At 45.4% G+C, this 26,691-nt stretch overlaps 1 protein-coding gene across 1 annotated transcript; it reads right to left on the bottom strand.

Annotated features, from left to right (window-relative positions):
- Positions 1 to 15,907: 15,907 nt before the first annotated feature.
- LOC310891066 (ubiquitin carboxyl-terminal hydrolase 42-like) lies at positions 15,908 to 26,366 on the bottom strand. Its single transcript, XM_083853360.1, has 10 exons — positions 23,860 to 26,366; positions 22,771 to 23,008; positions 21,864 to 22,064; positions 20,669 to 20,779; positions 20,406 to 20,508; positions 20,175 to 20,242; positions 19,948 to 20,018; positions 19,331 to 19,413; positions 17,987 to 18,098; positions 15,908 to 17,667 (listed from the first exon to the last, which is right to left on the bottom strand). The coding sequence occupies exons 2-10, from the start codon at positions 23,006 to 23,008 to the stop codon at positions 17,428 to 17,430; spliced, it is 1,227 nt and encodes a 408-aa protein (XP_083709486.1). The 5' UTR covers positions 23,860 to 26,366; the 3' UTR covers positions 15,908 to 17,427.
- Positions 26,367 to 26,691: the final 325 nt, after the last annotated feature.

Below are 26,691 nucleotides of genomic sequence, written 5' to 3' on the forward strand. Positions count from 1 at the left end.
CCTCAAACTGCTTTCTTTACTCTGCTCTACGTTTCCTGGCACTGCTGGGACTTTCCTTGTACAAGTTTGCACTGCTTTGCTTTGCCTTGCTCTGCTTTCCTCTTCATTTCTCTGCTCTCCTGTGCTGCGCTAGGCTTCCTTTGCAGACCGTCCCGACGATTTTGCCGATGAGGCTATCGGTATATTTCAGAACGCATAAACCCTCAGACACACAGCTGGGCCTCCCCGCAGCCCGGACACTGTCCCCTCGCAACTCGAGGGTGGGGGCAGCAGGCCCGGCCACCCGACATGGTCAGTTCTGTGGCCCCAGCCGTGTGGCCTGCCGCTAGGCGGGCCCCACTGCTATTCGTCTGGGGACGGCGTTGGGTGAGGTTTTCAACGACGGTAAGTAACTACATGATTCCCACAACTACATTGGATGGAAGCCAACAATAAATAAATAAATAAATAAATAAATAAATAAAGATAAAACCAGGTAAAGCAAGACATGGTTCTTGCCCGCTGTCACGGCGGACTATGAGGTGTCAGGGAGGCCGGGGAGCGGGCGAGCAGGGTACAGCCACCGTCCGAGTCTGGCCGCCAGCTCTACCCGGCATGAGGGCCTTGCGGTCTTTGCCCCGCAGACACTGGGAACCGGCAGGAGGGCTGGCCGCCAGCTCCTTACATTTGCTTCGCTTCTCTTTCTTTTTCCTTGCTCTGCTTTGCTTTGCTCTGCTCTGCTCTTCCGGGCACACTTTTGGTTTTCCTTCTCTACTTTCCTCTGCTGTTCCTGCCCCTGCTGTGCTTTGCCTCAGATTGCTTTGCTTTGCTTTGTTTGCTTTGTCTTTCCTGGCAATGCTTTGCTTTTCCTCGTGCTACTTCACTTTGCTTTGCTTTGCTTTGTCTTGCTCTGCTTTGCCTCCACTGGCCATGTTTTCTTTTGTTTTTCAGGCCACGCTTTCCTTTGTTTTGCTTTGCTTTGTATTCCTGCCACGGCTTTGCTTTACCTTCTCTGCTCTGCTTTGCTTTTCCTACCCCTGCTGTGCTTTGCCTCGCCTCAAACTGCTTTCTTTACTTTGCTCTACGTTTCCTGGCACTGCTGAGACTTTCCTTGTACCAGTTTGCACTGCTTTGCTTTGCCTTGCTCTGGGTTGCCTTTCCGGGCCATGCTTTTTCAGGCCACGCTTTCCTTTGTTTTGCTTCGCTTTGTATTCCTGCCACGGCTTTGCTTTACCTTCTCTGCTCTGCTTTGCTTTTCCTACGCCTGCTGTGCTTTGCCTTGCCTCCTCTAACTGCTTTCTTTCTTTTGCTCTACATTTCCTGGTACTGCTTTGCTTTTCCTTGTGCTACTTTCCTTTGCTTTGCTCTGCCTTGCACTGCTTTGCCTTTCCTGGACACGCTTTACTTTGCTTTTCCTGGCCCTGCTTTGCTTGGTCTTTTTTTTGCTTCGTATTCTTGGCACCTCTTGGTTTTACCTTCTCTGCTCTGCTTTGCTTTTCCTGCCCCTGCTGTGCTTTGCCTTGCCTCAAACTGCTTTCTTTACTTTGCTCTACGTTTCCTGGCACTGCTGGGACTTTCCTTGTACGAGTTTGCACTGCTTTGCTTTGCCTTGCTCTGCTTTGCCTCCACTGGCCATGTTTTCTTTTGCTTTTTCAGGCCATGCTTTCCTTTGTCTTGCTTCGCTTCGCTTTGTATTCCTGGCACCTCTAGGTTTTACTTTCTCTGCTCTGCTTTGCCTTGCCTCCAACTGCTTTCGTTACTTTGCTCTACCTTTCCTGGCCCTGCTGGGACTTTCCTTGTACGAGTTTGCACTGCTTTGCTTTGCCTTGCTCTGCGTTGCCTTTCCTGGCCGTGCTTTTTCAGGCCATGCTTTCCTTTGTCTTGCTTCGCTTTGTATTCCTGGCGCCTCTTGGTTTTACTTTCTCTGCTCTGTTTTTCCTACCCCTGCTGTGCTTTGCTTTGCCTCCTCAAACTGCTTTCTTTCTTTTGCTCTACATTTCCTGGCCCTGCTTTGCTTTTCCTTGTGCTACTTTCCTTTGCTTTGCTCTGCCTTGCACCGCTTTGCCTTTCCTGGACACGCTTTTCTTTGCTTTTCCTGGCCCTGCTTTGCTTGGTCTTTTTTTTTGCGTTTTTTTGTTTTGTTTGTTTGTTTGTTTGTTTGTTTTATTTTAATATAGATACATTTTCATTGCATTGCTTTGTTTTATTTTTGGACCTTTTTGCTTTGGTCTTCCTGGACACGCTTTGCTTTTCCTGGCCATGCTTTTTCAGGCCATGCTTTCCTTTGTCTTGCTTCGCTTCGCTTTGTATTCCTGGCACCTCTTGGTTCTACTTTCTCTGCTCTGCTTTGCCTCGCCTCAAACTGCTTTCGTTACTTTGCTCTACGTTTCCTGGCCCTGCTGGGACTTTCCTTGTACGAGTTTGCACTGCTTTGCTTTGCCTTGCTCTGCTTTGCCTTTCCTGGCCATGCTTTTTCAGGCCATGCTTTCCTTTGTTTTCCTTTGCTTCGTATTCCTGCCACGGCTTTGCTTTACCTTCTCTGCTCTGCTTTGCTTTTCCTACCCCTGCTGTGCTTTGTCTCACCTCAAACTGCTTTCTTTACTTTGCTCTACGTTTCCTGGCCCTGCTGGGACTTTCCTTGTACGAGTTTGCACTGCTTCGCTTTGCCTTGCTCTGCGTTGCCTTTCCGGGCCATGCTTTTTCAGGCCATGCTTTCCTTTGTTTTGCTTTGCTTTGTATTCCTGGCACTGCTTTGCTTTTCCTTCTCTACGTTGCTTTCTTTTCCTACCCCTGCTGTGCTTTGCCTTGCCTCCTCAAACTGCTTTCTTTCTTTTGCTCTACATTTCCTGGCACTGCTTTGCTTTTCCTTGTGCTACTTTCCTTTGCTTTGCTCTGCCTTGCACTGCTTTGCCTTTCCTGGACACGCTTTACTTTGCTTTTCCTGGCCCTGCTTTGCTTGTTGGTTTTTTTTGCCTTTTATTTTATTTTATTTTTTTTACTTTAGATACATATTCATTGCATTGCTTTGTTTTATTTTTGGACCTTTTGGCTTTGGTTTTCCTCGCCGCGCTTTGCTTTTCCTGGCCATGCTTTTTCAGGCCACGCTTTCCTTTGTTTTCCTTTGCTTCGTATACTTGCCACGGCTTTGCTTTACCTTCTCTGCTCTGCTTTGCTTTTCCTACCCCTGCTGTGCTTTGTCTTGCCTCCTCAAACTGCTTTCTTTACTTTGCTCTATGTTTCCTGGCACTGCTGGGACTTTCCTTGTACAAGTTTGCACTGCTTCGCTTTGCCTTGCTCTGCGTTGCCTTTCCTGGCCATGCTTTTTCAGGCCACGCTTTCCTTTGTCTTGCTTCGCTTTGTATTCCTGGCACCTCTTGGTTTTACTTTCTCTGCTCTGCTTGTCCTACCCCTGCTGTGCTTTGCCTTGCCTCAAACTGCTTTCGTTACTTTGCTCTACGTTTCCTGGCCCTGCTGGGACTTTCCTTGTACAAGTTTGCACTGCTTTGCTTTGCCTTGCACTGCTTTGCCTCCACTGGCCATGTTTTCTTTTGCTTTTTCAGGCCACGCTTTCCTTTGTCTTGCTTCGCTTTGTTTTCCTGCCACAGCTTTGCTTTACCTTCTCTGCTGTGCTTTGCTTTTCCTACTCCTGCTGTGCTTTGCCTCGCCTCAAACTGCTTTCTTTACTCTGCTCTACGTTTCCTGGCACTGCTGGGACTTTCCTTGTACCAGTTTGCACTGCTTTGCTTTGCCTTGCTCTGCTTTCCTCTTCATTTCTCTGCTCTCCTGTGCTGCGCTAGGCTTCCTTTGCAGACTGTCCCGACGATTTTGCCGATGAGGCTATCGGTATATTTCGGAACGCATAAACCCTCAGACACACAGCTGGGCCTCCCCGCAGCCCGGACACTGTCCCCTCGCAACTCGAGGGTGGGGGCAGCAGGCCCGGCCACCCGACATGGTCACTTCTGTGGCCCCAGCCGTGTGGCCTGCCGCTAGGCGGGCCCCACTGCTATTTGTCTGGGGACGGCGTTGGGTGAGGTTTTCAACGACGGTAAGTAACTACATGATTCCCACAACTACATTGGATGGAAGCCAACAATAAATAAATAAATAAATAAATAAATAAAGATAAAACCAGGTAAAGCAAGACATGGTTCTTGCCCGCTGTCACGGCGGACTATGAGGTGTCAGGGAGGCCGGGGAGCGGGCGAGCAGGGTACAGCCACCGTCCGAGTCTGGCCGCCAGCTCTACCCGGCATGAGGGCCTTGCGGTCTTTGCCCCGCAGACACTGGGAACCGGCAGGAGGGCTGGCCGCCAGCTCCTTACATTTGCTTCGCTTCTCTTTCTTTTTCCTTGCTCTGCTTTGCTTTGCTCTGCTCTGCTCTTCCGGGCACACTTTTGGTTTTCCTTCTCTACTTTCCTCTGCTGTTCCTGCCCCTGCTGTGCTTTCCCTCAGATTGCTTTGCTTTGCTTTGTTTGCTTTGTCTTTCCTGGCAATGCTTTGCTTTTCCTCGTGCTACTTCGCTTTGCTTTGCTTTGCTTTGCCTTGCTCTGCTTTGCCTCCACTGGCCATGTTTTCTTTTGCTTTTTCAGGCCATGCTTTCCTTTGTTTTGCTTTGCTTTGTATTCCTGCCACGGCTTTGCTTTACCTTCTCTGCTCTGCTTTGCTTTTCCTACCCCTGCTGTGCTTTGCCTTGCCTCAAACTGCTTTCGTTACTTTGCTCTACGTTTCCTGGCACTGCTGGGACTTTCCTTGTTCGAGTTTGCACTGCTTTGCTTTGCCTTGCTCTGCATTGCCTTTCCTGGCCATGCTTTTTCAGGCCATGCTTTCCTTTGTTTTCCTTTGCTTCGTATTCTTGGCACCTCTTGGTTTTACCTTCTCTGCTCTGCTTTGCTTTTCCTACCCCTGCTGTGCTTTGCCTTGCCTCAAACTGCTTTCTTTACTTTGCTCTACGTTTCCTGGCACTGCTGGGACTTTCCTTGTACGAGTTTGCACTGCTTTGCTTTGCCTTGCTCTGCTTTGCCTCCACTGGCCATGTTTTCTTTTGCTTTTTCAGGCCACGCTTTCCTTTGTCTTGCTTCGCTTCGCTTTGTATTCCTGGCACCTCTAGGTTTTACTTTCTCTGTTCTGCTTTGCCTTGCCTCCAACTGCTTTCGTTACTTTGCTCTACCTTTCCTGGCCCTGCTGGGACTTTCCTTGTACGAGTTTGCACTGCTTTGCTTTGCCTTGCTCTGCTTTGCCTTTCCTGGCCATGCTTTTTCAGGCCATGCTTTCCTTTGTCTTGCTTCGCTTTGTATTCCTGGCGCCTCTTGGTTTTACTTTCTCTGCTCTGCTTTTCCTACCCCTGCTGTGCTTTGCCTTGCCTCAAACTGCTTTCTTTACTTTGCTCTACGTTTCCTGGCCCTGCTGGGACTTTGCTTGTACAAGTTTGCACTGCTTTGCTTTGCCTTGCACTGCTTTGCCTCCACTGGCCATGTTTTCTTTTGCTTTTTCAGGCCACGCTTTCCTTTGTCTTGCTTTGCTTCGCTTTGTATTCCTGGCACCTCTAGGCTTTACTTTCTCTGCTCTGCTTTGCCTTGCCTCCAACTGCTTTCTTTACTTTGCTCTACGTTTCCTGGCACTGCTGGGACTTTCCTTGTACAAGTTTGCACTGCTTTGCTTTGCCTTGCTCTGCTTTCCTCTTCATTTCTCTGCTCTCCTGTGCTGCGCTAGGCTTCCTTTGCAGACCGTCCCGACGATTTTGCCGATGAGGCTATCGGTATATTTCGGAACGCATAAACCCTCAGACACACAGCTGGGCCTCCCCGCAGCCCGGACACTGTCCCCTCGCAACTCGAGGGTGGGGGCAGCAGGCCCGGCCACCCGACATGGTCAGTTCTGTGGCCCCAGCCGTGTGGCCTGCCGCTAGGCGGGCCCCACTGCTATTCGTCTGGGGACGGCGTTGGGTGAGGTTTTCAACGACGGTAAGTAACTACATGCTTCCCACAACTACATTGGATGGAAGCCAACAATAAATAAATAAATAAATAAATAAATAAATAAATAAAGATAAAACCAGGTAAAGCAAGACATGGTTCTTGCCCGCTGTCACGGCGGACTATGAGGTGTCAGGGAGGCCGGGGAGCGGGCGAGCAGGGTACAGCCACCGTCCGAGTCTGGCCGCCAGCTCTACCCAGCATGAGGGCCTTGCGGTCTTTGCCCCGCAGAAACTGGGAACCGGCAGGAGGGCTGGCCGCCAGCTCCTTACATTTGCTTCGCTTCTCTTTCTTTTTCCTTGCTCTGCTTTGCTTTGCTCTGCTCTGCTCTTCCGGGCACACTTTTGGTTTTCCTTCTCTACTTTCCTCTGCTGTTCCTGCCCCTGCTGTGCTTTGCCTCAGATTGCTTTGCTTTGCTTTGTTTGCTTTGTCTTTCCTGGCAATGCTTTGCTTTTCCTCGTGCTACTTCACTTTGCTTTGCTTTGCTTTGTCTTGCTCTGCTTTGCCTCCACTGGCCATGTTTTCTTTTGTTTTTCAGGCCACGCTTTCCTTTGTTTTGCTTTGCTTTGTATTCCTGCCACGGCTTTGCTTTACCTTCTCTGCTCTGCTTTGCTTTTCCTACCCCTGCTGTGCTTTGCCTCGCCTCAAACTGCTTTCTTTACTTTGCTCTACGTTTCCTGGCACTGCTGAGACTTTCCTTGTACCAGTTTGCACTGCTTTGCTTTGCCTTGCTCTGGGTTGCCTTTCCGGGCCATGCTTTTTCAGGCCACGCTTTCCTTTGTTTTGCTTCGCTTTGTATTCCTGCCACGGCTTTGCTTTACCTTCTCTGCTCTGCTTTGCTTTTCCTACGCCTGCTGTGCTTTGCCTTGCCTCCTCTAACTGCTTTCTTTCTTTTGCTCTACATTTCCTGGTACTGCTTTGCTTTTCCTTGTGCTACTTTCCTTTGCTTTGCTCTGCCTTGCACTGCTTTGCCTTTCCTGGACACGCTTTACTTTGCTTTTCCTGGCCCTGCTTTGCTTGGTCTTTTTTTTGCTTCGTATTCTTGGCACCTCTTGGTTTTACCTTCTCTGCTCTGCTTTGCTTTTCCTGCCCCTGCTGTGCTTTGCCTTGCCTCAAACTGCTTTCTTTACTTTGCTCTACGTTTCCTGGCACTGCTGGGACTTTCCTTGTACGAGTTTGCACTGCTTTGCTTTGCCTTGCTCTGCTTTGCCTCCACTGGCCATGTTTTCTTTTGCTTTTTCAGGCCATGCTTTCCTTTGTCTTGCTTCGCTTCGCTTTGTATTCCTGGCACCTCTAGGTTTTACTTTCTCTGCTCTGCTTTGCCTTGCCTCCAACTGCTTTCGTTACTTTGCTCTACCTTTCCTGGCCCTGCTGGGACTTTCCTTGTACGAGTTTGCACTGCTTTGCTTTGCCTTGCTCTGCTTTGCCTTTCCTGGCCGTGCTTTTTCCGGCCACGCTTTCCTTTGTTTTGCTTTGCTTTTTATTCCAGGCACCTCTTGGTTTTACTTTCTCTGCTCTGCTCTGTTTTTCCTACCTCTGCTGTGCTTTGCTTTGCCTCCTCAAACTGCTTTCTTTCTTTTGCTCTACATTTCCTGGCCCTGCTTTGTTTTTCCTTGTGCTACTTTCCTTTGCTTTGCTCTGCCTTGCACCGCTTTGCCTTTCCTGGACACGCTTTTCTTTGCTTTTCCTGGCCCTGCTTTGCTTGGTTTTTTTTTTTGCGTTTTTTTGTTTTGTTTGTTTGTTTGTTTGTTTGTTTTATTTTAATATAGATACATTTTCATTGCATTGCTTTGTTTTATTTTTGGACCTTTTTGCTTTGGTCTTCCTGGCCGCGCTTTGCTTTTCCTGGCCATGCTTTTTCAGGCCATGCTTTCCTTTGTCTTGCTTCGCTTCGCTTTGTATTCCTGGCACCTCTTGGTTCTACTTTCTCTGCTCTGCTTTGCCTCGCCTCAAACTGCTTTCGTTACTTTGCTCTACGTTTCCTGGCCCTGCTGGGACTTTCCTTGTACGAGTTTGCACTGCTTTGCTTTGCCTTGCTCTGCTTTGCCTTTCCTGGCCATGCTTTTTCAGGCCATGCTTTCCTTTGTTTTCCTTTGCTTCGTATTCCTGCCACGGCTTTGCTTTACCTTCTCTGCTCTGCTTTGCTTTTCCTACCCCTGCTGTGCTTTGTCTCACCTCAAACTGCTTTCTTTACTTTGCTCTACGTTTCCTGGCCCTGCTGGGACTTTCCTTGTACGAGTTTGCACTGCTTCGCTTTGCCTTGCTCTGCGTTGCCTTTCCGGGCCATGCTTTTTCAGGCCATGCTTTCCTTTGTTTTGCTTTGCTTTGTATTCCTGGCACTGCTTTGCTTTTCCTTCTCTACGTTGCTTTCTTTTCCTACCCCTGCTGTGCTTTGCCTTGCCTCCTCAAACTGCTTTCTTTCTTTTGCTCTACATTTCCTGGCACTGCTTTGCTTTTCCTTGTGCTACTTTCCTTTGCTTTGCTCTGCCTTGCACTGCTTTGCCTTTCCTGGACACGCTTTACTTTGCTTTTCCTGGCCCTGCTTTGCTTGTTGGTTTTTTTTGCCTTTTATTTTATTTTATTTTTTTTACTTTAGATACATATTCATTGCATTGCTTTGTTTTGTTTTTGGACCTTTTGGCTTTGGTTTTCCTCGCCGCGCTTTGCTTTTCCTGGCCATGCTTTTTCAGGCCACGCTTTCCTTTGTTTTCCTTTGCTTCGTATACTTGCCACGGCTTTGCTTTACCTTCTCTGCTCTGCTTTGCTTTTCCTACCCCTGCTGTGCTTTGTCTTGCCTCCTCAAACTGCTTTCTTTACTTTGCTCTACGTTTCCTGGCACTGCTGGGACTTTCCTTGTACAAGTTTGCACTGCTTCGCTTTGCCTTGCTCTGCGTTGCCTTTCCTGGCCATGCTTTTTCAGGCCACGCTTTCCTTTGTCTTGCTTCGCTTTGTATTCCTGGCACCTCTTGGTTTTACTTTCTCTGCTCTGCTTGTCCTACCCCTGCTGTGCTTTGCCTTGCCTCAAACTGCTTTCGTTACTTTGCTCTACGTTTCCTGGCCCTGCTGGGACTTTCCTTGTACAAGTTTGCACTGCTTTGCTTTGCCTTGCACTGCTTTGCCTCCACTGGCCATGTTTTCTTTTGCTTTTTCAGGCCACGCTTTCCTTTGTCTTGCTTCGCTTTGTTTTCCTGCCACAGCTTTGCTTTACCTTCTCTGCTGTGCTTTGCTTTTCCTACTCCTGCTGTGCTTTGCCTCGCCTCAAACTGCTTTCTTTACTCTGCTCTACGTTTCCTGGCACTGCTGGGACTTTCCTTGTACCAGTTTGCACTGCTTTGCTTTGCCTTGCTCTGCTTTCCTCTTCATTTCTCTGCTCTCCTGTGCTGCGCTAGGCTTCCTTTGCAGACTGTCCCGACGATTTTGCCGATGAGGCTATCGGTATATTTCGGAACGCATAAACCCTCAGACACACAGCTGGGCCTCCCCGCAGCCCGGACACTGTCCCCTCGCAACTCGAGGGTGGGGGCAGCAGGCCCGGCCACCCGACATTGTCAGTTCTGTGGCCCCAGCCGTGTGGCCTGCCGCTAGGCGGTCCCCACAGTTACCCTTCCGGGGACGGTGTTGGGTGAGGTTTTCAACGACGATAAGTACAGTGGAAGAAAGGCAACAATAAATTAATCAATTAATCAATAAATAAGTAAATATAAACCCAGGTAAAGCAAGACATGGTTCTTGCCCGCTGTCACGGCGGACTATGAGGTGTCAAGGAGGCCGGGGAGCGGGCGAGCAGGGTATAGCCACCGTCCGAGTCTGGCCGCCAGCTCTACCCGGCATGAGGGCCCTGCGGTCTTTGCCCCGCAGACACTGGGAACCGGCAGGAGGGCTGGCCGCCAGCTCCTTACATTTGCTTCGCTTCTCTTTCTTTTTCCTTGCTCTGCTTTGCTTTGCTCTGCTCTGCTCTTCCGGGCACACTTTTGGTTTTCCTTCTCTGCTTTCCTCTGCTGTTCCTGCCCCTGCTTTGCTTTGCTTTGCCTCAGATTGCTTTGCTTTGCTTTGTTTGCTTTGTCTTTCCTGGCAATGCTTTGCTTTTCCTCGTGCTACTTTGCTTTGCTTTGCTTTGCCTTGCTCTGCTTTGCCTCCACTGGCCATGTTTTCTTTTGCTTTTTCAGGCCACACTTTCTTTTGTCGTGCTTTGCTTCGCTTCCTATTCCTGGCACCTCTTGGTTTTACTGTCTCTGCTCTGCTTTGCCTTGCCTCAAACTGCTTTCTTTACTTTGCTATACGTTTCCTGGCACTGCTGGGACTTTCCTTGTACAAGTTTACACTGCTTCGCTTTGCACTGCTTCGCTTTGCCTTGCTCTGCGTTGCCTTTCCTGACCATGCTTTTTCAGGCCGTGCTTTCCTTTGGTTTGCTTTGCTTTGTATTCCTGCCATGGCTTTGCTTTACTTTCTCTGCTCTGCTTTTCTTTGCTCTGCCTTGCACTGCTTTGCCTTTCCTGGACATGCTTTACTTTGCTTTTCCTGGCCCTGCTTTCCTTGGGTTTTTTTGTCCTTTTTTTTTTTTTTTTTTTATAGGTACATATTCATTGCATTGCTTTGTTTTATTTTTGGACCTTTTTTGCTTTGCTTTTCTGTCCGCGCTTTGCTTTTTGAATATCCCACGCAGGTGACTGGGTGCTCTGGGGAGATCTTTGGCTGCCTCAGCAAATTGCTTGTGCAGCACGGGGAGGTGCTTTTGCGTACCAAGGATGTGATGGGTGTACCAGAGTGATGCTTGGGGATCCTGGGTATCTACCTCTCCTACCCCAGGGACAAGTTAGGGTACTCCACAGAGGTCTCTGCATGCTTCACAGAGGTGCTTTTTGAACGACCGAGATGCTGAAAGAACTTGCTTGGGAGCTCTGGACGGATGTCAAAGTACCTTGGGATGTGCTTGGGTTCCCTGGGGAGATGTTTCAATAATGCTGCAGTGGGGTGCCTGAGTGCTGTGGGGAGATGCGTGGGTTCTCCAGGAAGATGCTTGCGTTCTCGGGGGGTTATGCTTGTGTGCCTCAGGGAAATAGCCGTGTTCCTGGGGAAATGCTTTGCTGCTGCTGGGGAATCGTAGAATCATAGAATAGCCCGAGTTGGAAGGGACCCATAAGGATGATCAAGTCCAACCCCTGGCACCGCACAGGTCTACCCAAAATGCTTGGGTCCTTAAAAGGGTCATGTTTGGATGCCCTACAATGATGCTTGGGTGCTCCAGAGAGATGCCTGGCTGAGCCCGGCAGAACCTTGTGAGCTCAGGGTGATGTTGGGATCTCCTGGAAGGTGCTGGAATGCTCTTGGATGATGCCTCACAGGTAGAATGTAGTGCTTAGGTGTCCTGGGGAGATGCTTGTCTACTCCAACACAAGGCTTGTGTGCCCTGGGGAAAATCTCGGTGATTTCAAGAGGTGCTTATGTTCCTTGGCGAGAGGCTTGGGTGTCGTGGAGAGTGCTCCAGGAAGATGCTTGTATTCCCAAGGGAGACTGGTTCTTTCCCTAGGGAGGTTCATGTCTTCTCTAGGGAGGTGCCTGAATGCTCCTTGGACATGCTCGTGTACTCTGGGGAGCTGCTTGGGTACTCCTAGTACAATATGGTTGGGTGCTCTGGGGAGATGCTTGGGTGCTCCCAAGATGGGGAATGGTCTGGGGAATGTTTGGCTGCACCTTAGAGCACAAAAATCTATCCCCTAATCACACAAAGCTCTGCCCCAGGCACCCAAGCATCTCCCTGCAGCACAGAAGCACCTCCCTGCAATACCCAAGCACCTCATTGCACCTCACACAGGAACCTTCCCACCACAGTCCTACATCTGACTGGAGAACCCAAGCATCTCCCCAGGGCACCAAAACACCACCTGGGGCACACAAACATCCCACTGGACATGGGAAGCACCTCCCTTGGCACCCAAGAGCTTCTGAGGGCTGCACAAGTACCTACCAGGGTCATTCAAGTATGTCCCCGTGCTCATGCACGCACCCCCCCAGGGGACACAGATACCAAAGAGCAGGAACTAAGCATCTCCCCACAGCACTCCAGCATCTCCCTGGAGCCAAGCATCACACAAAAAGCACCCAACCATCTCCCTGGAGCACCCAAAATCCTCCCTGGAGAAACACAGCTTTACCCTGGATCAAACTAGCCTCTCCCTTGGGCACACAACCACATCTCCTAGGGTACACAAGCATCCCCAAATAGCACTCAAGCATTTCTCTGGAGCCACCAAGAAACAGCCAGGATCACCAATCCATCTTCCTGAGACATCCAAAAAAATCTCTGCATCACCCAGCTGTCTTCTTGGAGAAACCAAGCATCTCCCTGCACACCCAGGGAGTATCTGGACACAGCAGCTAAGAAGCCTGGGGAGCACCCAGATTCTTCTTGCCATAGCCAAGAACTTCCATCGAGCAAGAAAGCAGCTCCTGAGTCCCGCGGGCACCTTCTCAGGCACCCAGGCATCATCTCTGCACTGGGATGAGCACACAAGCATCTCCTCCCCACATTGGTTCCTGGACCATTCAGGCTCGCACTGCACTTCAGCCCCTGCTCCATCGCGCACTCACCTCCCTGTCCTGCCCTGCTCTGCCCTCTGCTGCCTGCTGCCAGGGGCTTCCATCCCGACTGGGGCCTGCCTGCAACCAGGGGCCTTTTATCCTGACTGGGCTGCCATGTCACGGCCCCACTGTGACGCCTGGATGACACAGCCACCGCTGCCCATTGTGACACCTGGGTGACACAGCCACCGCTGCCCTCCTGCCTACTGGGACACCACTCAGTATCTATTTCCTCGGACTCACAGGTTTGTCAGTGACAGTTAAATTTAAGATAATTTATCAGATTCACCCCCAGAAAAAAAATATTTCTGGCAACTTCCGTAAACCTCAACAAGATAACAAATGCCAAATCATTCTTGAAGTTTTAGTCTGAAGTGTTGGTGTTTATATTTCTTTGTGTTTTTCTTGTCAGTGTTTAGCATGCTTTTCCTTTCTTGTTCAAGTTTGAAGTTACACACATATGCTTTCCTCTTTCTCTAGCTTGGAAAGTTCTCTTCTAAAAAGATCTTCTATTTCTAGCTGCTTTCTCTACTCTTCTGTTAAGAATCCTCATGGTTCATGTCTTGTCCTTGTCTCTATGTTTGCTTGGTCAGCTCTGTGTCTCAGCACTTGTGCTTATTACCATAGAATTGTCAAATCCTTTAGGCTGGAAAAGAGCTCTGAGGTCATCAAGTCCAAGCGCTAACCCAGCCCTGCCAAGTCTACCACTAAACCACGTCCCCAAGCACCACATCTACACGTCTTTTGCAGAGCTGCAGGGACGGTGATTCAACTCCTTCCCTGGGCAGCCTCTTCCAAGGACTCACAATCCTTTCAGGGAAGAATTTTTTCCTCATATCCACCCCATGCCTTCCTGGGTGAAACTTGAGGCCAATTCCTCTTCTCCTGTTGCTTGCTGCTTGGGAGAAAGACCAACCCCCACGCTGCTACAACCTCTAAGAGGGAGTTGTGGAGAACAATAAGGTCTTGTGGAGTAATTGCTTAAAGTGACTAGGAAAATTAAACTAACATTCACATTTTAAAGAAACTGTAGAGCATTGAGGAGGCTTTCAGGGTATGCTATAGCAGCATTACCTGAGTGTTCCCTAGGCTTCCACCCTTACATGTTACCGCACTGGGGGAACCTGGTGTGCTGACTGTAAGGAACAGCACGGAGCATGGATTAGCATGGATTATAACCGCTCTTGCAAGTGACCTTCTTTTAAGCACAACAGTTTAAATGATCAGGTTACAGAGAAAACCCTTTCACTGAAAAATAGATTCAATAAGGACTTGTGGCTTACCAGTTTCGTTTCAAAACCCAAGTTGTTGGGTTTGATGGAAAAATGGTTGGTTTGGATGGTAAAAAGGTCGTCCGTTTTGATGGTAGGTTTAGTCTGAGTATTGAAGGCTTCCATCAGTAAGCTCTGCATCTGAAAGACAAAGGGAAGAAATGTCATTCCCTGTTGTGATACTCAACATGGAACTGTCTGGCTCAGTGGTTTTCTTTCTAAAGAGAGAAGTCACAACCCTGCACATGGCTTGATCTGCTCTCTGACTACAGGGCTGAACTGACTGTTGAAGGCAGCTTCCAAAGCCCTCCCATTAAACTGACTGCATTTCAGTTCCGTGCTAAAATTGGTCAACTGTACAGAATATTAGGACAAAGCTACCTGCTTTGATAGCAAACGGTAGACCTTAGGTAAGTTACATTCATTTGAAGGTTTGACTGGACGGCATCCTTGTTTTACTAGTGATCTTGTGGTCAAGCAGACCAAATCCTAGCCACAGAACAGAAGCGTTCAGAAACTGGCTAGAGAGAGCACTTATTAGAGAGAGCAGGAATTTAACTGCTTTAACGCTGCTCTTTCTCTCACGTATCTGGAATTTCCTTAAATCACAAATTATCACTAGCTATCCTTGTTAATTTATTCAAAGTAACATGAGTCCAGGTGAAAAGGCACACTCTAACAAGTCCTCAGTTGTTCCTAGTCTGCTCCTAGCTTACTTGAGAGGTTCAATACAGTTAAAAATAAATAAATAAATAAATAACCTGCTGAAGTAGCCTTTTTTCAGATTAGATTCCACCATTCAGAAAATCCTGCTTAAGAGACGTTTTTTCTTTTCTTTGAAAGACTGACCTTCCCCCACATGAAATTAATTAGTATCTTCAGGCTTGATGAAATACATGAATTTCTCAATTTACCAAAATTGCTTTGCACAGCCCTCCTATCCTGCTTATGTTTCAAGCAGCGTATCTAAGTGGGGTACTGTTGGGGTGCATCTCTTTCACTCATGTAGCCCAGTGATCCCAATGCCTGGACTTGTGTAATGTGTGCAAGACATTTACTTTCTCCCTATACTTTTGACTGGTTTAGAAAAAGCGAGTTCGCCATCTGCTGGCCAGAGAATTCACCGAAGCCCAAAGAGCATTAGAGCAGACGCATTTTCTTCTGTGCTGTTCCTGATTTATCAGCTAGAAGAGACACTTACAGTTTAGTACAATCAGGATTCTTTTGACATTAGTAGCATAAAAAGTCTATTTTTGCAACACTGGTATTTGAAAGACCTCCGTTCAGTCCCTAATTTTGTTCTTGATAATGGGACAGATTGTATTAATGTTTGCAAGAATGTGTGAACAACCAGCCTCCCCTCCATGTCGTATTTTAAGATTAAAACTTGTGGTCGTCCCTGTCTCAAAATACAGACATGCTTTGCAACAATCGCACTCCCTCTTTAGCTTGAAGGAACTTGTCAGTGCCAGAATCTACTGACTATGGCAATTTACTTCATCATCCAAACCGGGCAGAATTTTTGAAAACCTCTTGCAAGATTTCACTTCTCCAAACATTATGTAGAAGACATTCAGCTGTAAAGCAAGAAGATGAAGTCCTTTGTTTCCTATGCCAGAATGACATTTTCAACACTGAACAGGATTGTCACCAACTGTTAACTGGTTGTTAAGTTGTGGCTAGGTATAAAATGTAGAAAATGTTTAAAAATAAAACTTGCCTATGGATAGTGAACTGTCTTCTTTGGGGATTACTTCAATTACCTGTAAGAGGAAAACAGATGATTTGGGGGGGTTGTTTGTTTTTAAGAACGGGTGCAGTCTTGCCAGTAATTTAGCTGGTATTTTTCAAAGTGACCACAAGTGAACAACAAGTAGAACAATTGCAGGGCTCCTCAGTTTACAGCATGAGGTCGCTTTTTCCAGGTGAAAAGCGGAGCCATAAGTGGCAGTACACTAAAGCCCTGGCACGTTGAGATCCAAGAGGAGAGCTGTTTGGCCCTCCTTTTCACTCCTGGGAACCACATACCTCAAAACCCACAGACTATGGGATATATCTCAGAGAAATCTTGGGAAAGGAGAGCATGAAGAGCATGTTTGTAAATTTATTTCTCCCTGGGCTTCTTCTGCTTCTCCAAGAAATACTTGTTTGAATATAACTTTGGCAGCAGTACTTATGCTGTTTTGCACCCACCACATTTAAAACTCCTACAAAAAACTGAAAAGTTAGACTGAAAAGCATCTCTTTCCGTTCTACTTTGTAAAGCTGCATGTTTTCCTCATGCAAAACAACAGGGGAATGGAAGCTAGAAAAGGAAATGCTGAATGTAAAACAAAACAGACCAAACCTCAGCCCTCCAGGACAAAAGCCGATAACTAAGTCCTTTCTAACATGCTGATTAGGTTTCAAGAGGATACCGCTTTAAATAAGCGTAATTGTGTGTCCATAGGCAGAAGCTGAATAATGACAGGATGAATATCTATACTTAATTTTTTGTTACTGTCTTCCTGTAGCACACAGGGACTTGTTACGTTTAGGGAAAATGCTAACCTAATGGAGGGTTTAAACCATAAGCTAGTTTGTTATACCAAAATGACTGAGAGAACAAAGCATAAAGTGTTTTCAGATTTCTAGTACACCTTGATTGCTATCCATTAAACTTAAGACAGGTTAAACAAAGCACAGGAAATAAGAGAACTCCTAGTCCCACAACTGGCAAATTGTGCGCACACTTTCCGTTCCTGAGAAAATAATACACAAACCTGAAAAATGCATTTAACTGAGAAATGAAGACATCCCCGTCCTATTGGAAGACTAAGGTGACAGCTCTTGGGCTCAGTGATTTTCGGATAAGCTCCAGTCTTCAACTTGCAGACACCAGTGACAGCTCCTTTTTTCGGATTGAAAGGGAAAATGTTTCAACAACACATTGAAAACATACTTAAGGGACAAGAAACAAAATCAAGACTGCAGTGAGAAGGAAAACAGAAAAACAATACTGGGAAAAAAAAAAAAAAGAGAAAAGAGAAAAGACCTTGGTCTTTGTATCGACCAACGAGATAAGCCTTACACATTTTTAAGTTTATTTTTGACGATTGATTGATGCGTTACCAGATATTAAGTACTATTCAAGAGCAAATATTAACACTAGTAAGAATAAATCCGATCCACCAGCCCTTATTCAAAATACATCAATTTCTAATTTGGAGATAACGTCTCTCTGACAAGGAAGTAGAAAAGCTGTAAATACCGATATAGTTTCCTCTCCCGATGTTCCATATACATACCGACGCTGTTCCTACACCTACACTCTGAGCATAAATTTATGTTGACATGAGTATCGGGTGTTATTTCTGTTTGCCTTGAGAGACTCTCCTCCTGTCCACTGAAAAGTAAACTCAAGATTCCAGATCAGTTAAAACAGTTGCTAGCCCCCCATTCAGAGTTCTGCAGCAGCAGTGTTCAGATTTTTCAGCAGTCTCTTTACAAAATGACCACTTATAAGTGTACAAAAACACTTATCACCTAGCTTCTCAGTAGGTACACGTTTGGCCTCTCTTAAGCAGAGAGTCAATCACAGCTTAAGATTTTATACAAGATCCCATTTTCAAGTTTGGGATTATTTCAGAAAATCTTTTTGCCTAGAAACAGTACTACTAGTAACACTTTAACTGGTTTGCCAGCACAACCTTTTACCCTGTTAGAAATGATGTTGACTTCTACCTTCATGTAGCATACATAGTGTCCTGTGCGACAGTTGATTCCATGATGCACCAGCACCGCATATAAGGCATAGAGGAGTGGTTCTCCACTTGATTGAGACATGTAGGCTCGGAGGTCCAAATATTCAGGATATTTTACCTCCTAAAGAGAGACCAAGAAGATAGAAAAATTATATCAGAGTACTTCGCAGACTAGCCAGAGAAAAACACTTCCAAAAAACAGAGACTGGAATTATATGAATATATCTCTTGATTCACTAAAAATAAGTCTTCCCATAAGCAACGTTTAATACTAGAAGTTGCAGACAACTGTTTCCTGATGAATTAGCCTTCTCAGAGGAAAGTTTATGCTTCTTGTCAAGCAGGAACTTTACTGATATTAAGAGAAAAGTGAAAAAAAGAGAAAATGAAAATAAAAGCAGACCATTTCTCTATATTCTTAAGGTATATTCTTAATATACCTTGTTGATCTTTCCACCTGTGAAATCTGCAAATCTTTTCAGTGATATTGTGAGAACGTTGGAAGAACGGTGTACGGTAAATCTCTTGGATGCAGGAACCATCTTTTTACACCTTAAAAACAAGCAGAGACAAATGTTTGAAAGCATCTTCTTTTTCGCCCCCAAAACAAACTCCTTTTAATGTCTCACGCATGCTTATGCTATTTGAATGATATTTACTTGCATCATATGTTTGGTTTTTTCTTTTCATAAACCCATGCACTGCATGTCACGTTTGTTAATACAGAGAAGAAGGTAAGTTTTACCAACAACTCAGAGCACAGCGGGAACAGGAATCTCTCATGAAAGCGTATTACCAGGGAGTTATAAAATATAAACAAAAAATATTAAAAATGAGTTATATATAAGACTAATAACAGTTATCAGCAATGGAAAAAGTACTGTACATGTGCAAGGCCTTTCCTTTTAAGCTCACAAAAAGACAGAAAATTCTGGCTTTAAGTGTGACTGAACCGATCACACCTCAAAGAGCACATTAAGGAAAGACCATGCAATTCAGATGTGAGGTGCTATTACAGTTCTTTCTCTTCCTCAGACATCAGTTATGAGAATCCTGAATACGCTGCATGTTGCTTTCTAGGATCCGCAGGCCAAGACGAACCTGGGATTAAATTGCTTTAATAACCTATTGGACGCTCTTGATTCGACACCCTAATTTCCTTAGTATCCGACAACAAGAAGTGGATACTGCATTTTTCATTTAGAGGGGTCAGGCATGAATCCTACAGAACTGAGCCGGGCACTCTGTGCTTTTCTGAGGGGATGTTTGACTAACAGCTTGTTTTGCCAAACCATCTTATGCAAATGTTCAATTGTTTCTCACATACGTAGAAACATCTTACATATTGATCAGCACAGAGAGCGCCTGAACTCAATAGGCTTTCCCTGTGCACGGGTTAGGCTTAAGGGAGCTCATTTCAGGCATTAGTCCACATCGACAGGTTTCACAGTTCAAGAGCTGTGCAAGACGCTGTTTAGTGAGCCAGCACAGGCTGCTAACATTCATTACCACGGAGCCAGCTCACATTCCCTGACACTCAATCTAACTTTGTTTCACAGTGAACGCTGGGACCTGCAGGAACCTGCTGCTGCCTTCCACTCCAAATCATTCTCCATAGCTCCTTGCTTCAGCTCACCACTACTACGAAATGAAGCAACAACAACAACAACAACAAAGCTGCGTCTCCTTATTTCTAAATGAAGTTAAAGGATAACTTACGCTCTAAGTCATGTAATATATAAAACTAATATCTAGTATTAAGACATAATTAGTAATGATCTTACTCGCTACATTTATAGCAATTCTCTCCATCCAGCTCTTCAGGTTTCACAAATAGTTCTAGAGCTCTGGTAACAGATGAAACCGCCTAGAGGAGCGAGAAAGAAGAGCGTAAAGTCACTGTAAATTCAAAATTCCAGAGACGCACTAGGAGTTTATAAGAGAACCTGACTAATACATACTTAAGCGATCTACTATGAGCACTGTCAAGAAGGAGGCAGAAAGAGCATGCTCAGCGTTTACCTCACCTGGAAGTCATTCTACTTTGAAACAAATCATTTTCCAGTAACGCAGACAACATCTATAGTGTGCTTTGTCATCAATACTGGCAACAAATCCAGCAGTCTAACAATTAGATGTATATTGAGGTAGAACAACAAAGAAGTGTGACAGTATTATACTTTGTGCAACAATAAAATTCTTTCCCCTTAAACCCAATGCAGACGTGGAGACTATTTACAGGGGTTCCACAGAAGGACAAAGTCCAATCCACTTTCTAACCACCACCAAGCTCTTATATTTTAACATTGTACGTGGTTTGGTTTTTTAAGTTAAACAAGTTTAATTTAGAAAGTTATACATGTACTTAAACATCATGAATTATATTTACAAAACCTCCTACCTTTACATCCAAAGTGATATCAAGAAATGCCTCATACGTATCCGAAACTGCTTTGCAATTCAAGCACTTCACTGGAAGCAAAATATAAATGCTTAACAACACGTGAAGGAGACTAACTGTCCACATTCAAGTTGTCGATAGATACTACTTCAGACAAACTACAGACTGCTTTACTACCGACAAAAGACACAGATCAGTTCTAAGGACAGGAATATTTTTAAAAGTACCTCTTGATCTTAGAAATCCTCCAAATATTTGATGAATGGTGGTGGTAGCTTGAGAAGATCTGTCCAATCTGGAAATAAATTATAATCAGACCTCAGAAGATTTAAGGCACACAGTTAACTCTTCAAAGAGTTTTATGAAAACCAAGGATGACCTAGACTTTCAGTTTTGATAGTAAATAAAGGCCTAAAAGGTGCTAGAGAACGTATAAAAGTGAATTTGTTTATGCTTACTTGGTGCTTCCATTCAAGCACACTTCCTGCATAGCATCAACAGTATAGCGCAAGAACTCGTGTGCGTCTTCTTGACTGCCAAAACGGAAATGTTGTCCTATTCCTAAATAAGAAGATGATAGTATTTACCTCATTTAAAAATGAAGTAATTCTCCTGTTTCTAAAATCTCTCTTCTTTATAGTGTTAAAACCATTTATACACATCAAATAATTATTTGAAGATTACAAGATGCTGAAAAAGAAACACATCTGAAGCCACTTACGACTGAGATTATTGATAACACGCGTAGGCTCGATGGCATCAACAGTGCAACGCAGGGCCTGGTTAATGTGAGTCTCCATCGTGCACATCATGCAAAAATCTTGTTCACGACCTGAAGAGTGAAAGAAGAAAGCATCCCAGTCTAGCGAAACAGACATAACTACAAACAAACATATAAGTAACATTTAAACTATAGATACAATATCCACTCTCCTTGTCCCAACAGCCTCCTAACATTTCATTTCACACAACTTTATAGAATAAAAATATCCATTAAGCCTGTATTCAAGTGCATTTTGTGATGAGAAATCTAAAAGACTACTGCAAAGTCACGTTTGTAAAGGCTGACAGGAATGTGAACTCCACAGGTTGCAAAATGTATGAGGAAAGAATATTTGACGTTGATGATACAGCATTAAGAGAATGTGGGTTATTTTCAGCACAGTGCTGTCAGGTGAGCTTCATGATACAGAGCTACGAGTCCTTTGGGAGAAAGGAAAAATTACAGTAATGTATGTAATAGTACTTCTGCCCTCCTTTTTTCAACAGGATTCTTAACTGAAACGATTTCTATATACAGGAAGAAAACAGTTAAATTTCTAGGTATCGATACAAAGATACCAGCCTAAAAAGCATACAGGTTTAGTACAACATTTACTTTATAGTACAACATTTTATTTAGGACAAAATCAGTCTAGATTTTAATTCAGTCCCACAAAAAAATCTAGTCGTGTTCATAACAGCTCATATTGCTTTCTAGGTTTTTTTTTTTTTTTTTTTTTTAATTGGTTCAACAACAAACAGACCCTTTATTGTAGTGCATTATGGAACCTCGGCTGTGCAGACTAAAGACCTATGATGCCAACATCCTAAATTTTATTGCCTTTCTAGCAGCAGGAAGCCCAAATAGCCCAAATGCCAAATGTTCATTAAATGCATTACTGTCCAATGCACTTCATTATTCCCATGAAGCAAGAAAAGATCCTTTTAAAAAAACAAACAAACAAACAAACAAAAAAAACACATGGTGCATTAAACGCACTCCATATGCTATTCCGAGCCCGCTGCTAATACAATGCTCAAAGCCAGCTTCTACAGGTAAAATCAGGCAAGTAAGTTTGTCTCACAGAATCACTGCTGTTCTTTCACCTTCACAGCTATCCAACAGATTTAAAATACTGTTAGAAAGTACTCACATGACTGGCTGTGCTCAAGAGAAAGCATGTAATTGGCAAGTGGGGGGGTGTAGGTCAAACACTGTAGAGTAGCATTAAGAAAACACGTGTTGCCAAGATTGTACAGGCCAACTCCAACACTTTGTGTTTCTTGCCAATCCATACGTATCTTCTCAGGTGGAAAAAGAATCCTTTGTGGCGGAGCAATTCCATCATTAACAACTGCAAGAAAGTTATATTTAAAAAGAGATTTTGTTTGTTTGTTTCTAAGAAAGGTATTAAGTATATATAGGTATAGTAAATATATAAAGTATATATAGGCATAGTAAAAATACTATTCTGCGGGAGCACCTAGAGGAACTAGCTACAATCCAAAACAGAAAAACTTATTGCAGACACCTTTAATACCGCCATATTCAAATTGGCTGGTCAACACAACGTTTTGGGAAAAAAAAGTTTAGTCAACCATTTTAATTTTTTCCTTATTATATGCTTTTTTCCTTATTATAACTTCAACCACAAACTTAGACTTGAAATTATATGGTAATAAATGCAAGGACAATGTAAAAACAAATAACTAGGAATGACGGTACCCCTACAAATATCAGATCTTTTCCTGAGCAATCTTAGCATTCAAAAACCTGTGAATAATGGAACCTGTGAATAGCAACAATCAAACACTTTTCTTTGCAAAACAGAAAAGATATGGATGAATCTGTGCATTACAAAATGCTCCCCATATTTCTCTGTCGACTGTAAATATATCAAAATTAATTTCTGTAACGTCAGTCACTTCAGTTGCCTTAGGAGAATCGCTTTGGAAGTCTTTATTCACAGTAGTCCCGTTCTCTATCAGTGCAACAAGTAAGAACTGCACTTTCTACTTTTGTTTTGAAGAAAACAGAGGCAGGATAAAGCGCACACTTACTTAGATCTCTTTGGGCAAAAGGCTTAGATTTTTCAGAGGATCTACAATAAATAGCACCTCCACATCCTTGGGCCACAGAGACTTGGCTTGAATCTTCTGCAGGTGGTATCCGGCCCCAGTTTGCGGTGCGTGACATCGGTTTTTTAGTACTCGGTTTCTTGGATTTGCCAGACCGCCTTGAAGATGGCTTTTTAGACTTTGAAGATTTGGGCTTGTTAACTATGGTCATTGTTCTCATCTGCGGCAGAGACAAATGTTCTGGCTGACGTAAGAATACCAAGAAGCATTCCAAGAAGAAAAGAGTAGTAGAAGTCCTGTCACTTAATCTCAAAGAAACGGCCTTTAAGAACTAAATTGCTGGTATGAATGATTTAAAAGGAATCCCCAAACTAAACACACAAAGGAAAAATTTCCATCAAAACTCTATCAGTATTACTTTTAGCTTCTGCAGAACTAGTGGCTGATGCCATTTCTTTCACTTTCGTAGGATTTTAATCCATTACAACTCTGGAGTCTTTTTAATATAAAAATGCAAATGACATTCTCTGAGGGGAATCAGTTATTTATTGCATTTTTGGAGCTTTGCAATTATCTATTAATTATTACCTATTATCTAATAGATAATGGTTGCGATTTATATATAATTGTTGCTCACGCTAGTAATGGAGCACTATTACTTTACTGCCTGCGCTTTTCTGCTTCGTGTGCACAAAGGTACCTGCATTTCGCTGCTACTTTACTTCTGTCTTTCCAGGGCTCACCCTCTACCTCACTGTCTACTGCACCAGTCATGATGGCTTTGTTGTGATTCTATAATGAGGCTAGCTTTTGAATACACTTTTTCTGGGCGTCACTTTGTGATAGCAAGTTAATTTGTGAGGGCTTATCACCTATGACCTGCTTCTCAGTAGGTACACGTTTGGCCTCTGTTAAGCAGAGAGTCAATCACAGCTTAAGATTTTGTCCAAGATGCCATTCACGAAACTGAGTTTAACCTTGACAGAACTGAGTTTAACCTTTAAACCTGAAGCTCCGTTAAAGAATAAAGCAGCACCCAAGCCAGGAAATAGAAGTTAATCGTCACTTTACCCTGAAACGCACGTAAAGCCAGTGAGCTATTCTGTGCTGGCAGGATTGCTGCCGGGATGGCCGACGAGGCGGCGGGCACGGGGGCCACAGGTCCTGCTCCCCGGGGCCACAGGTCCTGTCACAGGGGGCTGCCGGGGGTCTCCAGGCGCCGGGAACAGCGGCAACAGCGGGGACAGAGGGGACAGCAGCGACAGCAGCCGCCACCTCAGCCGAGGCCGTCTCCACAACTGCCACAACGGCCTCGGAACGCCGCCCAACTCGGAGCTCCAGCGTGACGCCTTTTCAACCTGGCCGCGGTGCTCACGGCTAAAAGCAGAGCGTTTCCTCCGGCGTGTCTTTACTGTCGGTGCCGGACCGGCCCTCACCCCGAGCTCTCCCTGCCGGGAGGGCTTTGCGGTTGGGGTTTCCCTCCCGCCGCCGCCGCGGGCAGGCCCCACGTGCAAGCTGTCCGCGCTGGGGAGCGGCATGTCGCCCGCGGCGAGAGCCAGAGGGCGCGACACGAAAAAGCCCCGACACGAAAAAGCCCCGACATGCGGGCGAGGCGGCGGGGAGACGGCTCTGAGGGAGCGGCCGCTTCGCCCCGCCGTCCTCCTCCCCTCCCGGGCCGCCCCGCCGAGACCCGTGCGCCTCAGGTGCTGCCCTGAGAGGGCGCTCGGGCACTGGGACAGCTGCCCAGGGCAATGGTCATGGCACCGAGCCTGACGGGGGTCCAGAAGTGTTTGAACAATGCTCTCAGACATAGGCTCTGCTTTTGGGGTGGTCCTGTGTGGAGCCAGGAGTTGGACTCGCTCATTATTGTGAGCCCTTTCCACCTTGGGATGTTCTCTGATTCTAGGTCAGCAATCCATTATCTGATGAGAGGTGTGGAGTCATTCGAAGGGAAGAGAGACCAAAACACTTCTGGTTTCCAGAAGCGGGTATTTGGTAACCAAACCGATGATTCCTTTTCTTCTAGAGCAAGTAGCAGCAGGGATCCGCTTTACAATAGGCTGGCAACAAGGAAACAAAGAATTGCAAACAAGACGTAGGACTTGAGCAGCAGCTTGTATACATGCATCAACTTATAAATGAGCACACAGCTGAGCGATAATGCAAAAATTGGACAAACTAAGTGAAGACGTTAACTGTAAATTTTATAGGTACACACTTTACTATGACGTAAGAACTGGGCAAGACCTTTCAGGGAAAAGAGTTGTTGGCATGTAATTTGAAGTAAGCTTCAAATCCCAGAGGATGATTTTGTTGGAACTTTATTCAGCTGAAAACGTGGAAGCCTTGTTTCTGCTTGTGTTAGTTACAGCTCCAGTTTACTTTGGTTGGGAGGGAAGGCATTCCAGGCTAACGTGCTGTACCTGTTCCTTCAGCTCATTGTCCATAAACAGAGGAGCAAATGAAATTCTTTGAATCTCCATTAAACGCAGCACTACAAAGTGGAGTAGAGGGCGATCTAGCACTTAATTTTTCTGTAAGCAGAAAACCCAACAGAATCTCCACAACAGTTTTCAAATCTTGTCCTGCAGTAAATGACCAGCTGAGTGAAGCTTGCATTTAGAGTATGTGCTCCTACATTAGATGGAAATAGCTTTTCCTCTTCAGAAGTGCAACTGAGTGGTGAACTGGCAGCTACGTAGGGAACTAGTTGTGCCAAAGGGTTTGTGTTGAACGCACAGAAAAATATGCAGGTCCCAACAGTAAAGGATTGTCTGTAGGCATCACACTGAGTACAGATGTTATCCGCAGGTTCGTGCCCAGTGCACCACGCCAATTATTCACCCAGAGTTGGAATGCACACCAAGGTCTTTTAATTACATAATTAATTACAGAACTCTGCAGAGTCAGGTACTTGGCTATCTTTCGCAAAGCAAGCACACCTCTGACTCGAATCACCGTCATTCATACACAGGAAATTTGTGAAAACTCTCTCTTTGGCTCCTTTTGATTGGTTATTACAGCTCACCTAACTTATCTCTACTGAGCTTGCGCGTTACAGAGGAACACCGGGGTGGAGGGGGTACAGGAGGAGGGGGACACACACCGAATCCCACATTAGCAAGGATTAGCATTTTGACAGGTGTGATTTCTAATGTGTTAACCCTTAATGACCCTTAATGAGCAAAAGGTTACTATAGGTCAGTCTGGAGCTGGTTTTCTCCTTCTTGTTTTTTCCCTTTTATCCCTTCTCTTCCTTGCTTCTCCTTGTGGAGTAATTGCCTTAAATGACTAGGCATTATAAGCACCCCTCCATCCCAAAAGCTACCCGCCTCCAAGGTGCAACCACCCCTCACTGAGCACATCCTCTGAATTTCTCGGAGCCTGTACCTTTAAACGCAAGCGAGGTAATTTCTACCAATCACAACCAAGATACGCATGACTGGAGTCACTCAAGCTCCACCTAAAAGATAGAAAATAATATCAATTGGCTTAAGAGAAAGGGAATGTTGGGGGAGATACTGTCACGAAGGATACCTTCTGACATCAGTCGACAGGCTGAGCCTCTCACCCTCCCCCCCCCCGCCCACTGGGATGCTGCGAGGTAAGATCTGAACGCTTGGTTATACCAGGCGTCTCCACGGAAACTTAGAAATCTCTAGCGTCTTTATGCTTTTTAACGTCTTAATACCTAGGCCGTGTACCTGTGCATTTCATGCATGCTAGCTTGCTTTTGCAGACAGTGAATTTATCACTGGCAATCCAAAGGACCTGTGTATCTGTTGCCGTAATAAACTGCACTTAATTGCATTGTTCCTGGCCGTGACAGTTCTCCTTGAACGCGACTAGAGCGAGGGCGTGCTGCGTTGGTGGTGGATCCGTGGCCGTGATAGTTCAGTACCC

This window comes from Anser anser (assembly GCF_964211835.1).
Source record: "Anser anser genome assembly, contig: HAP1_SCAFFOLD_46, whole genome shotgun sequence".
In the NCBI taxonomy this organism is placed as follows: Eukaryota; Metazoa; Chordata; class Aves; order Anseriformes; family Anatidae; genus Anser; species Anser anser.